This window comes from Nelumbo lutea, chromosome 2, assembly GCF_056320005.1.
Source record: "Nelumbo lutea isolate HS-2025 chromosome 2, American lotus-T2T, whole genome shotgun sequence".
Classification (NCBI taxonomy): Eukaryota; Viridiplantae; Streptophyta; class Magnoliopsida; order Proteales; family Nelumbonaceae; genus Nelumbo; species Nelumbo lutea.
In genome coordinates, this window is record NC_142685.1 from 28,893,757 (window position 1) to 28,908,354 (window position 14,598).

The 14,598-nt window shown below is 30.0% G+C and overlaps 1 protein-coding gene across 1 annotated transcript in view; it reads left to right on the forward strand.

The window, feature by feature from the left end:
* Nucleotides 1–12,635: 12,635 nt before the first annotated feature.
* The window catches only part of LOC148869484 (synaptotagmin-5-like), a 30,308-nt gene continuing 28,345 nt past the window's right edge, over nt 12,636–14,598 (forward strand). The window contains exons 1-4 of the mRNA XM_088968937.1: nt 12,636–13,285; nt 13,392–13,494; nt 13,582–13,634; nt 13,740–13,860. Coding sequence (XP_088825063.1) covers nt 13,181–13,285; nt 13,392–13,494; nt 13,582–13,634; nt 13,740–13,860 — 382 coding nt within the window. The 5' untranslated portion in view covers nt 12,636–13,180. The remainder of the gene's footprint in view (nt 13,286–13,391; nt 13,495–13,581; nt 13,635–13,739; nt 13,861–14,598) is intronic.

Sequence of the window (14,598 nt, forward strand, 5' to 3'; positions counted from 1 at the left end):
TGAGAAACATGTTCTGCACATCACATATGGAAATCACTTATCAATTAATCAATTATAACCCAAAACCTTTTCAGGTAGAAGCACGAATAGTGCTAAATACAAAGTGTCCACGCTTTTTTGGCAAAGTAGCAACATTTGTGGCATGGGACAAGTACCTCTCAACTCAATATAAAGAGCAGGGTAGCTATCCAAGAGCTTTCGTGGCCCTAATTATTTATTCTCAAATATAAAGAGCTTTCGTGGGGCAAGTACCTCTCAACTCAATATAAAGAGCAGGGTAGCTATCCAAGAGCTTTCGTGGCCCTAATTATTTATTCTCAAATGTATTATAAAAAATTTGATGTTCTGGATCTCCACTTAAAAAAGGGGTTTTACCATCCACTCCAGAATTCATAATTTGATCGTACAATTTGGGTCAATATAAGGGGAAAGATGCCAAATTCATGTAAGGGCCAAGGGGGTGGTGTTTATAGGGGGAGTTAGGAATAAATACATTTGGCAAAACAATTTTCCAATTCCGAGGTGGACTGAACACAAAATCCCTAAAAAAGGGAAGATGAGAACAACAAGAACGAAAAAGATTGAGCATTTGAATGGCTACCTTTATTGTGGAGATTGGATGGTATTTGGTTGGTAACATCTAGAGATAGATGGATTGTCATTTATTAGAACACCTCTTATTGTTTCACAGATTTATTTAAACCTATCATATAGTTTGCATTTTACTAAAATATTCCTTATAGATTGCAACCTATTTATTTGATCAACCTTTCATTAAAAACTATTTGTTTTGCCATCTGAAAATAGTAACATGATCACCTAAATTAATTAGAAAATGTTTAAGGGCATGGACCCATAGTTGTTTATTCCAAAAATACCCCTAAACTGAGTGAAAAATATTCAAGGGTATGGATCCATGGTTGTTTATTTCAAAAGTACCCATAACACTTTTTGTATAGAAAACAAAATTGACCGAATAGAGAAAAAATAGAGTGATCTATGCTTTACTAGGGGCAAAAATGATATATTTTGTTTTTAGTTTCCTTTGATTAAATTTATTTGAATGGATATTAGGACTAAAACAGTTATTTTCTATTATAATCGAATAGAAGGCCAATTAAGTAAATTGATTGCAAATTGCAAGGGATGTCTTAGTAAAGTACAAACTGTATATAGCGTAGGTTTTAGTAAATTAATGAAACGCAGAGGTGCTTTAGTAAATGACCCAAAGTTATTCTCGCATTGAAGATTGAAAAGCATTCCGTGTACCCAAGGTTTAAAATTTTGATACGATATGCCCGATATGTGTAATATCGTATTGTATCATATCTTTGAAAAATAGATATGGGATATGCATAAAAATCGGACATCTCATCTTTTTTTCATGTGTACCGGACCTGTATCGGACCGTATCGGGGGTGTATCAAGGCATATCGGTAGCATATTGACGAAAAAGGTATGACAAAAAATGAAAAAAAATAGAGGGAGAAAGCAAGCTCATTTTCCCCGAAATAAGCCTTCTTTCACCCCTAAATGACTATAAAATTCCAAACCTCATTCCTATAGTGCTAGATTTGCAAGAAATAAGTGTGAATCATTGGTTTTTTTAATATTTTTCAAAATTTGAAAAAAAAATATTTAAGTTTTTTCAAATTTTTATAATATCTTGTGATTTCTATTTTTTCTTGAATGTTAAAATTTATGTTGATCTACATTTCTTACATTCAAAATTACAATTTTTGTGTTATTAGTAGATTTATGGAAATTTCATAAAGATATTTGGGGAAAATATAAATTAATAAAAAAAATTGAAAATGTAATTTTTTCTCTATCTATAAAGACTAAATATGTTTTAGATCTATGGATTTATCTATCATATCTATAGAGCAATTGGAAATTTCTTCTTTAATTTTTTTTATATTTTTATAATTAAAAAATAAAAAATAAATAATTATATTTTATCATTTGATCACGACAATTGAATATATTATAATTCTATGGATGATCTATTATATCCACAAACCAATTGAAAATTCTTCTTTAATAACTTTTTTTTAGAATTAAAAATAAATAATAATTAATTATATTTTATCATTTGATTACAACTATTGAATATATTATAATTCTATGGATGATCTATCATGTCCACAGATCAATTGAAAATTCTTCTTTAATAATTATTTTTTTATATTTTTATAATAAATAAATAATTAATTAATTATATTTTATCATTTTATCACAATTATTGAATATATTATAATTATATGGATGGTCTATCATATCCACAAAGCAATTGAATATATTATACAATGTTTATTTATTTTTTATAATTTTTGGAAATAAATAATAAACAATAATTATTAATTATATTTTCACTTAGAAGTTGTGCCAATGCATTTTTTATGGTTGGATAGGAGATTTGGACTTTTCCAATCCCATAAAACATTAAAACTTAAGAATTATAATTTATAAATTATAGTTAAGCATATGATTTTTTAAGAAATTATAATTAACTATAATATATTTCTTCATAAAACCATTAGATTATATTAATTTAATGTATATACACTTCGTTGAGGTCTTATATTTAGTGTTATTTATATACTTTTATGATTTATTAAAGTATTTATAGTATTTCCAAGTGTATTTATGCATATCTTAGTTTTTCTCCAATACGCATGTGTATCCAAGGCGTATCCCGATAAATCTCTTAAAATTGCCTTTTCGATACAATTGGCATTTCTGATACTTTGAATCTTACGTCTACCATTCATTGGATGTAACTACAAAGCTCCCCATGGCAAAATCTTAATTTCGTCCTCACAAATTTGTTCTATACACCCTTCTCACAACCCTTCTAATGATGAATAAACGTCTTCCCATTAATGAAAATATATAGGTTGTGTTTGGTTGCAGTGTAAATTCATTTGCATTGAAGCAAAAGTATGGTAGTAAAAATGATTTGGCTGCAAGTTTTGATTTATTTTTGTTTCAAAATTTACCTTGATTTGCTTGGTTGCATTTAAAATGAAGTAATATAAGACCTAAAGCAGAATAAAATAAAATTCAAAATAAAATTAAACCAAAATTTGTATTTTTTTCATTTACACTCCAACCAAATACAGCAAGTACAAGAAATTTTCCAAATGCACAGCTGCAAGTGTTAAGGACCGTGTGGGGACGAAATCCCATCTTCATTAATCCATTGGTGGATATCCGTTAGGAATGACCTTCAAGCATATAAAAACGTACTAAATAGGATTAGTAGATTGCAACAGCTGTGTTGATCAGTTGTGAAACTCATGGTAACACTCCACGTCAGTCAAAAAATATATTGGGGCCTACAGTGAAATTGTTCTCCTTGCATATTTTATAACTAGTGCCAAGTTATAAACATAAACTGTATATTTTAATTTCTCCACTGCGTTCAGTTAATCCAAATTATATAAAACATAAACTGTACATTTTTATTTTATTTTTGTGGCACCATTTGTATTTGTACACACGAACGTACATTTTTATTTGAATTTTAGGCTCAACGTGATAAGAGTACAAATATAAAAATGTGTGGTATAAAATCTTATATTTTATATTAGTGGTGACCCATGCAATGTATGGGTTTTGTTGAGTGAAAGTTAAACAATAAAAATATATATAAGTACATAGTTGTTTTATATTTTAACTTTTTAATAATTAAGCTAATCAAATTTGACCCGAGTTGATCGGTTTTTTAGTATTTCCAATCAGTTTTTGTTCAACAATTTTCCAACTCGACCAAGTTATATCAGTTTCAATTTGGCCATTTGTAAACCAATTCGACCATATATATATATTAATATTAATATTAATATTTTATATTTTAAATATAATTTCTTAATACAAGAAAGTGAGAAAAATCTCATATTTCTTAATCTAAAATATTTTATATCATAAATTTATTTTTTAATAATACCGCAGTGATTTATTCAAATTTAATTTAATTTTTAAGTTTAAATCTTTTGAATAAATAAACCAAACCAAAAATTGACTCAAACTGATACAACCCAAGTTGGTAAGTTTTCACTAATGGTCCGTTGGTTTTCAGGTGTAAACTTCCAACCTGATTAGGTTGATTTGATTGGTGAAACAACCTACAACTGAACTGAACCAATCCTTGAACACTCCTAATTTTAGTTAAATTAATATATAATAATAGTTTAATCTCCAATAATGATTGAAAATAAATTTATAAGGAAAATACAATAGATATCTAATAAAAATACTAATTACAAAAATATAATAAATACTGAAAATATATTAAATTAGTAAATAAATAGTGTAATCTAAAATAATAGTTCAATCTCTAATAAATATTAATCAATAAATTATTAAATTACAACAAATACATAATCACTAAAATACATTTATAACAAAAATATTATAAATTAAATTTCAAAAGTTAAATAACAGTTGTTTAATCTATAATAATTATTGATAATTCTCTATTAAATAACAAAACAAAAAATAGATTTATAAATAATTATTGAAAACATAATGATCAAAATACAATAAATACTAATTTTATTATATATAAAAATATATAATGAATATACACTATTATTGTAAAATTATTACTAATAAATATTAATTTTTGAAAGTTATTTTCCATAATTATAATTTACAATATTATGTAGTTATTTAAATAATATTTTTATTTAAAATTTTAAATATCAATTATTTATTGAATTTAATAATCTGTAAAATTATATTTAGTACTATTATTACATAATTTCATTATTTTAACTATTTAAAAGTTATTCGTGTTAAATATTTTTTTATTTAAATATTTAAATAATATGTAAAATATTTAAAACTTTTCGTTATTTGAATTTTATTTATTTTAATTTTATTACATAATATTAAGTATTTTGTTATATAATTATTTATCTATTTTTAATGTTTGTTATTTAGGATATTTAGTTATTGAAACATTTAAATAATGTTTTATTTTTTATGTTAAATTTTTTTGAATAACATTTAAATTGAATAATTTGTGAAGTTATAATCTATACTGTTACTACATAATTTCATGATGAGTTTTATAAAATATAATAATATCAATATTTTAGGTGCCACTTTCCGTACCGTATCTTTTCCGTATTGGTCAAAAACTCTTTCCATACCATATATTTTCCGCATCATAGATTTACCCTTTACACTATACATATTTGTATTTGTATTTGTACTCTTTCAAACTTTTTTTTGGTAATAGGTACTCTTTCAAACTGAGCTGCAATGGATCCCACTAACAAGTAACTAGTTCATCCTGAATACCTTTATTGTTGGTGGATTGGTTTATTTATAACTAGTTTGAGTATGTAGTGCACGTGAATTATCATCCAAAACCATAGTTTTCTCTTTTAAATCATTATACTGGTGGCTAGAATGGTTCCAATTTGAATTCGGTTTTTAAAAATTGGTTTTCTATGTATATATATAGTGTCATGTGCCAATATTGGGTATAATTCCTGTAGATGGGAAATCCAAGATGCATTGAATATTAACATGTGATCACAAGTGAAAATCTATGATGACAGAAAGGTATGATACCAGAATGATTAAGTATACAAAACAAAGCAAAGCCAATTGAATATAGACAGCCATGAGGATTTTATTTTTCACGTACCCAAATTCATAAAATAAGGGCCTTTCCAAAAAAAAAAAAAAAGAATTCATAAAATATGGAGCTTGATTCTAATCTATTCTTGATGTGAATCCCTCTCGCCTTTTTCCCTTTGTTCGTAAGGCTTCATTTGAAAGAAGTATAAATACAAATATATAGAATGTAAAATCTTATATTTTATATTATTTGTATATATTTGCATTGTACATATTTATATTTATACTCTTTGCAAACTGAGCATAAAGGAATATTGAGTATGTCATTCCATTAGTGTATGCAAGAAATATTGATCCTAAAGTGAGATTCTTTTAAATGCCATAAAGGATAGCTTTGAAATAATTTGGTAATTTACCGAGGTTTCATGCTATGATTTCTTTGAGATTGGTGGCCTTGTCCTCTAATGCTACCGTTCAAGATTCTCATGCGGCTTTTACTTATGCTTTGCTCATTTGTCATGATTTCATTTTTTATTAACAGAAAGCCTAAAATCTGAACAACGCTCATACAAAAAATTAAGAGATAAAGTAAACTGCACTTTACTCAGAATTTTAAATTCCACTGCATACCTACAATAGTTTAAAATTCCAAACATTTCCACATAAACACCAATGCTCACTTGTATATTAGTATCAATTAATTCTGAACTAACACCTATACCAACTGTATTGTAGAGCTAAGATTTAAAATCCTTCTGTCTGTCTGTCCAATCAGATGCCACCCACAATACTCCTTGTAAGTGGTACAATAAAGGAATAAGGCCCAATCTCATTCCTTTTACTGGTGGACAACTAATACGGCCAATTTATACTGTGTATTAGATTGGGTATTAAGGGTGTATTTAGTTTGTAATTAGAATGGGAATCAAAATCGGAATGATTTATTGATAAGAATTAGAATCAATTGTGGGATTTTCATTACCATTCGCTCTCTATCTTGATTTTTTCTCTGTATCAATGCGTATTCAAAGCATGTACACATTATGTTTTTAATAATTTAAACCTTGATCACATCTTATGCTACACGGTGCAGCCAATGCACCACAGGTTTTATTTAAATTAAATGCAATGTTCGAAATTGTTGTTTTATGAGAAATATAAAACTGAGTCTTTCCTCAGAGCCCCATACAAATTTTGACAAAACCTGAACCTAACCCCAACCCATGAAGAAAGTTTACTTGTTAGGGAAAACACTTTATCTGTCCACGTTTGACAGCCTAGGCTGTCATCTTTAGACATTTTTTTCCATTGCGGTACCCTCCGAGAAGTGATCTTGTAATTGTAGGGAATTTTTTCATAAACTGATTGTCAATTGCCAGTTTTCCACCTTAACTCTCAAATACTCAAATGAAAGGAAAAATTATCATTTTCATGTTTAATGCACCATAATGGAAATGAGCCCGTGCGCTATTGCTAGTAAATGGTTGATGGTTCCATAACTAGTGACCTTTTTCCGGAACAGATTTTCCAATTACACAAACAGTAAGCATGACATAACACTTATACGTATATAGCTCCAACCATAATGATTTCTACTCAATAATGATTGTCTCTGGGCTTCAAAATTATGATTGTAATAAAAAGTAAATCGTGAAAGCATATGAATGCGTCGTGGTTTGATAGTGTAACTGTCCAAGTATTTTACCGAGCCAATGGTCCATTTGTCATTTAGATGCATTTAGTGTTCGCTCAAGCTTAATAATCCAAATTATTTATTGGATTGGAATAAATACTTTGATAAAAGATAAGACCAGGTTTGAGTTGAAATTAATATAAATTCAAAACGAATTTGAACAGATTGAATGGCCCAAATATTGAATTGGACTGATCCAAAATAGTCTAAAATATTATGGATTGGACCGGCTTCATTTCTAATGGACTCACATTAGACCAAATCCAATCCAATCAACATTCCTAAATACTTAAGGAATAGATACCTTCATCAATGACTCGCATGTTCTGATCTCTGAACTCTACATGTTGGGTTGGGTAAAGGCCACATTAACCCTAATATCTAAATCCTTGTGTAAGTAAAATTATTTAGGTTATGTTTGGTTGAAATAAAAGGTAGGTAAAGGAAGGGAAAAGGTAAGTTATCTTTAGACCTGGTACACCCTTACCTTTCTTTTAAATCCTTTTCCTTTTCTCTTCCTTTCCCTATCTTTTCTCTCAAACTAAACATAGCCTTAAGGTCCAACGAAAAGTTGATGGACTCAACAGTTTACAAAACCAAGAATATAATTGGGTCACCTATTAACGATCTGACTATTAGGTTGATCTAGTAACTCATGACATAATCTATACTATAATAAAAAGTATGACTGAGGGTGTGGAACTTTTTTTGACTAAAATTCTCACATTTGTTATTTAGTCAATCTCTAATTATGAATGTTGAAAATGTAATTTCTATTAATGCTTTTCACCTCATTCAATCCCCTTCATTAACTATTGTATTTAATTTATTAACTTTCCATTATTTCTTATTAAATCTCATATTTAAGTTAAATTTTCACTAATAAATGCTACTATTAGATCTATATACAATACTTTTAAAAATATAAACCCATATATTTTAAAACTTACTAAAAAACAAAATAATTTTTTATCCAAGTGATGATTAACCAATTCAACTATCCACATCAAATTGGCCAATCCATGAAGTCATAGTTAGATAATAAATTTTTAAATAGAAATAAATACAGAAAATTATAAAAATATAGAAAAAACATACATATTTATGATATTTTTATTGATGATGAAAATGAAATACATAATCTAAAATTAACAAAAAATGAAATTACTTTCCCTTTTGGCAGAGATCAATAATTCAACTTTTGGGTCAAATTTGTCAACCTTGAATGTCATAATTAAATAATAAAAATTAATAAAAAACAAACATAAATTAACAAAAAAAACATTTGGGCACATGTATAATATCATATGTTTACATATTAAACAAAAAAATAAGTGTAAATGACAGTATTATTTTTACACACATGGAAATAAAAGAAATTATAGAAAAAGTTGAACACATCTATAACTCCATATTTACACTACTATTAAAAATATGAATAAAACTATAGAACTTTCTTTTGACTAAAATACCCAATTTTGAATTTAATCCATATTTAATTGTGAGGTTTAAAATGTAGTTTGAACTACATATTTCACCTCATTCAATTCTCATTCTTTAAATCTTTCATTTTTTGATAAATAAACAAAAGAAAAAATACACTAAGAAGATAAAACATTACAAAAAGAAAAATTCAACCAATGATATCCAAAACTTTGTAGCCCAATATGAGGTGCTTAAGTAATCCGATCTAATTTCTATAGTCTGCATCTGATTAATAGTGAAAAACAAAAAAAAAAAACATGAATTTTATAGAAATTTTTTGATACATTATTTCTATCATTATCATTTATTACCCACGAGAAGACTAACTACATTATTGACAAGAAACTATAGCCATGTATTGGAAACACCTCTCTATAAATGATGATGACATACAAGTACGAGAGATGTTCCCAATGTGTGCAAGGTTTTAAAAGACCAAAGACATAGTTGTAAGCATAACTGCAATGCATATATGACAAGACTTAAGTTTAAAAATTTTTAAAAATAGATTAATTAAAGTTCATAAATAATAAAAAGAGCATGTTTTAGACTAAGAATTATAGTATTTACAAGCATTCAGACAACAGAAGTAACATATTTTAGGCTTTTAGCCTTAAAAAAAAACTAATCAATTAACAACCACAAACCTTTTATATTAATTGTAGTTTAGAAAACCAAATTTTTCAAATTGTTCAAATGACCAATCATATGTTTTAGATTATGAAAATTCCCCAACACTAAAGTTTTCACCACTAATGATGTTTTTTAATGAATCATCTATATAATTTATACCATATTTCTGGTTCTCCAACATTTTAGAAGAAATTAAACAACTTGGTTGGTTCAGTCCATGAAAAAAATCAAAAAGAAAAAGAAAAGAATCCATTAGGAAGAGAATTAAGAGACAAAAATTGGATAGACAATATTTTCTCGTAAATAAAATAGAAAAAATGACAAACTTAGGATGCGATATTTATAGTGACCCAAAAGTGCAGAATAACAAGGAAAAAAATCCACCTAATTTGATCAAGAATGAAGAGAGAATAATGAATATTTCTTTTCGGCTCTGATTGCATTTAACTCTTTTAAAACCGTAAGAGAAACTAGTAATTTTATTTACTCTATTAGATTTTCATTTGCCCCACAATTACCAAAGTGCCCTTCTCATACGTTTTAAACTAAAAAAATAAAAAATAAAATAATATTTTTTATTAAATAACTCAGTTTTCCTCACACCATGTGGCTTCAGGCTTACACCTCTTTCCAATAAAGGCTTAAGCTCCATACCAAAGTTATGAGGCTTAAGTCTTGAAGTAAGATATGGTAGCCTCATCTCAAGGCATTAGCTTTTTAAAACCATGGATGTGTGGTTACAATGTCATATGGATAGCAAATTTGAACGCCTTTCTAGCATCATAGATTTATCCATATGAATATTATACATTTATATTTAACACACATGTAAGTTGTGGTTAAATTGCCTTTTTTTTTTTAATATTCACAAAATGGACAAAGTCTTGTAAATTATGTTTTTTTTTGGGTAAAAAATGCATATACATATTTGGTGAGCATGGATATTAAAAAAAAGGGTTAATTGCTTTTGAGATTTGAGGAAACTACGTAGTTTCAAAAGCTACTTTGTTAACCTTTCAAATGTTAAGTTTAAAAGATAAAGCATAAAGGACAAAATTTCCCTTAGGCTCAGTTTGGAAAGAATATAAATACAAATATATACAAAATAGTACTAAATACAAGATTTTGCACTCTATATATTTGTATTTGTACTCCTTCCAAACTGAGCCTTTTGTGCATTTGCACTGTACATATTTACATTTGTATTTGGAAAGAGTACAAATACAAATTTGTAGAGTGCAAATACATATTTTGAATTATTTTGTATGTATTTGCACTATAAATATTTGTATTTGTACTCCATCCAAACTAAACCTTAATTGTTTATTTCCAAAACATTATATGCTTGAAAATGTAACCTTAATTGTTTATTTCCAAAATATTATATGCTTGAAAATGTAACCTTAATTGTTTATTTCCAAAACATTATATGCTTGAAAATGTTGTGTCCTATTGCTTCTCTTCTTCTTTGATGTCGCAAGCAGCAAGGTAAAGCTAGGATTTTTTATTGAGGGGGCAAAGCGTAATAAATATGGATAGAGGGGGGCAAAAGATAAAAAGCATAGGGGGGGGCATGACTCCCCTCTACCATCCCCGGCAAGCAGCACTGTATGAAAGCAGCCTTCTTTCTATTTCTCCTTCTCTCTTGTTTTCCTTTTCCTTCTTCCTCTCTTCTTCTTTCTCCCTTTATCTCTTCTACGCTGCTACAAGCACCATCGAACTAAAGCATTGGCTTAATCAAAATTGATTTGTTCCCATTTCTCTCATAGGAAGAGAGAGAGAGAGAAGAAGAGGAAGCATTGGTTTATTCGATCAAATTGGGAGATACGACTAGGGCTGTTTATAAGAAGGCCCAAATCGACCAACCCGGACCGACCCAGCCCGAGTTGGCTGGGTTTTCATCAGCATGGGTCGGTTTCGGGTTGTGCAAATTCCTAAACCGATGATTTAGGTCGGTTTTGGTTTTCACACAAGAAAACCGAAACCGACCAGAACCAAACCGACTTAGTTCCTAGTTCAAACATGAAGTTCCAAAGCCCATTAGGCCACCTAGTTTTTGAATGGTTGCAAGAAACTTTGGATTAGTGAATAGTGATTAATGAACAATTTTTGTGATTAACTTTTCATTTAAATTTTATCATAGGAGATGGCTGAAATGATGTTCAATTTATGACTATTTTTAAAATTAGCAAGATTTTATCACAGAGATGAACTTAGAACCGAAACCGACCCAACTCGACTCAAACCGACTAGGTCGGTTTTGCTTAACACTGGGTCAGTTTCGGTTTCTATATCAGGTAACCCGACCATGTCGGGTCAGTTGGAAAAACCGCAATAAACCGACCCAACCCGACCCGTGAACAACCCTAGATACGACGAAGAAAGGAAAGAAATGAGAGAAGATGAGGGGTAAAAATGGAATTATAAAAAATTTAAAGAGCATGTAAAGTGACCCTCCACATTTTCTTAATTAATGGCCTGTTTATATTATGTGAGGCTATCTTAAAAGGGATATGTAAGTAGTTTCTTCAATAATAAACCCTTAAACAAAAAATAAAAAATAAAAAATGCAAGTGTTAAACTTATACCATCTTAATGTTGATATATTTTTCTTTAGGCTAAGCTTGGAAGGAGTATAAATACAATTATTTATAGCGTAAATACATACAAAATAATACAAGGTTTTGCACTCTACATATTTGTATTTGTGTTCATTCCAAATTGAGCATTCTTCCAAATTAAGCATTAGGAAAGAAGTTGGGTACTACTATGATATAGAAAAGATATGATATTGAAAATACTTATGACCATTCAACCACTATCATAAATGTAGTAGCCAATCAGGTGATATTTATCAAAATTTATGGGCCATATATTTTCCACATCATAGATTTTCCCTAGATTTAAATCTTAATTTTTAAAATTATGATAAAGTAATGACCCCAGTGAGTTGTTGAAAATCAGCTTTTTTTTCTGAAATCAGGACAGTTATTTTTACCAATTTATTTAGAAATTTAAAAACAGACGATCCAAAAAACCGGAATGGCAACCGGTTCGTGGTTTAACGGTATCCGGTCCGGTTTGAGAATGGCTACACTGGTCTAGAGACTAGGAGGACCAGTCGACTAGCGGACCAGGGGATAGAATTTTATCCACGACCTTTCCCACACGAGGAAAAAGCCACGTGCAGACACGGACAATTTGGCATGTCAATGGTGTTGTCGGCAAAGCCTTATCACGTGACGGTGAAAGGCAAGCGGAGATCACGCTGTATCGACGCTCCAATCCTCGATTGCAACGATCACAAACAACCAAACTGCCGAAAGCATCCAACCTATTCTTCTTCCTTTGAAGAAAGGAAAGAAAAAAACGAGGAAGAAAAAGGAAACCAAAAAGCTGAAGCAGAATAATCCAAACAGAACCAGAAAAAAAGGCATTTTCTCCAGCTCCACCTCTACGGTCTACCACCTTCGGAGTTTTCTCTCTCATCATATTTATTAGTATCCGTACACGGCTTTGGATCGCTGTTGCTACTTCATTAGAAGCGGATATGTTAATCCGTCAATTTTCTATAGCTGGTGCGCGATCTCTGTTCGAGGAAATGGATGAATGAAGCTTCTCTTGGTATTGGTAATGACCTATCTCAATTGCTCCGGTTCGAGTTTCGTAGCATCGGATATGGTTGGTTGAAGCTAAGGTAGAAGCTCTACAAGTTAATTAAGATTTTTGATTTTGCTGGGTGGTTCTGATTTCTTGAGCATTTGCGGAACAATGTCGTTCTTTGTGGGGTTGTTTTTCGGAATTGCTCTCGGTGTTGGCCTGATCGTGGCTTTTGTCCATTCCGAGAATATCCGTTCAAAACGCCGCTCTGAATTGGTATGTAATTTGGATCCTCCGTGCAGCATTTTGAATTTTTGTTTTGCTTTTTTTTTTTTTTTCTTTGGGTTGATATTTGTTTGTTTTTTTTTCCTGCCTATTGTAGGCGACAACGGTGGCGGCTTTCTCGAAGATGACAGTGGCAGATTCGAGGAAGATTCTTCCAGCGGAACATTACCCTTCGTGGGTTGTTTTCTCACAGCGACAGAAGTTGAGTTTTAGTTGTAATTTTGTTTTGCTTCATCTATTTTTTGCTACTTCTTTGTGGACCGATGTTCTCTTTTTTTCCCCTTTACAGTTAACTTGGCTTAACCTTCAGCTTACGAAGATATGGCCATATGTCAACGAGGTGGTTTTCTTGCCTGTACTGGAGTTTCTGTTGTATTTGTTGGTATGGAATTAAAAATTCTTTTGATGACATGACGTGATTCATTGTTTTTATGTGGTGATGCAGGCGGCATTTGAGCTGATAAGAAATTCTGTTGAGCCAGTTCTCGAGCAATATAGACCGTCCATCTTAGCTTCTCTTAAATTTTCAAAGTTGACTCTAGGTACTGTGGCTCCACAGTTTACAGGTTAGTCTGATTTGTTGCGTTATAGCTTCTATTTAGACTCTTAGAGTATCATTTGCTGCACCATTCAGGTGGTAAAGTTTGAGTATATTGTCTTTTATATATGTTGTCTTATATTCTCATGTCTACTTCTTCATCTCGTTATACATTCCTAGGGTGCTTAACCTTCAAAAGATTGCTTTGGTTATATCTATCTAGGATATCCACTAGGTTTGGTGTCAGTGATGTAACTAATATGTTTTTTTCATACTAATAAAAGAAATTTTATTGAAAACAGAAAAATGTTATGCTTATTAGTCATTGCAATTTTGCAAATTGCAAGAAGAAACAATGCGACATTCTCATATTCCATTGCTTGAGAGGAAAAGCTTCAGTTTCAGGAGTGGTGATATTATGGATTTTCCTTTTATAATTATCCTTTATGTATTTTCTAAGCTTGGTGTAGTTCCATGCCCACGAAAAAAATCAATGCATATGAATCCCTAGTAAGTTACATCAAGATAGTTTGATGTTGAAGTCCCATTATTGAGTGCAACTTGATGTTGGCTGCATTTATGGCTTCCTTACTGCTGCAGCAAACTTTAGCTTGCTGCTCTTTGGAGTGTCTAGTAGTTACAAGTTACAAAATGTCAAGCCTGGAAATTTCCACATATACTGATGCAACAGCTGGTCAGACTTTCATATTTAGCCATAACAAATTGTGAACTGGAGCTTTGGATAAGATATCACAGGCTTGAGCTG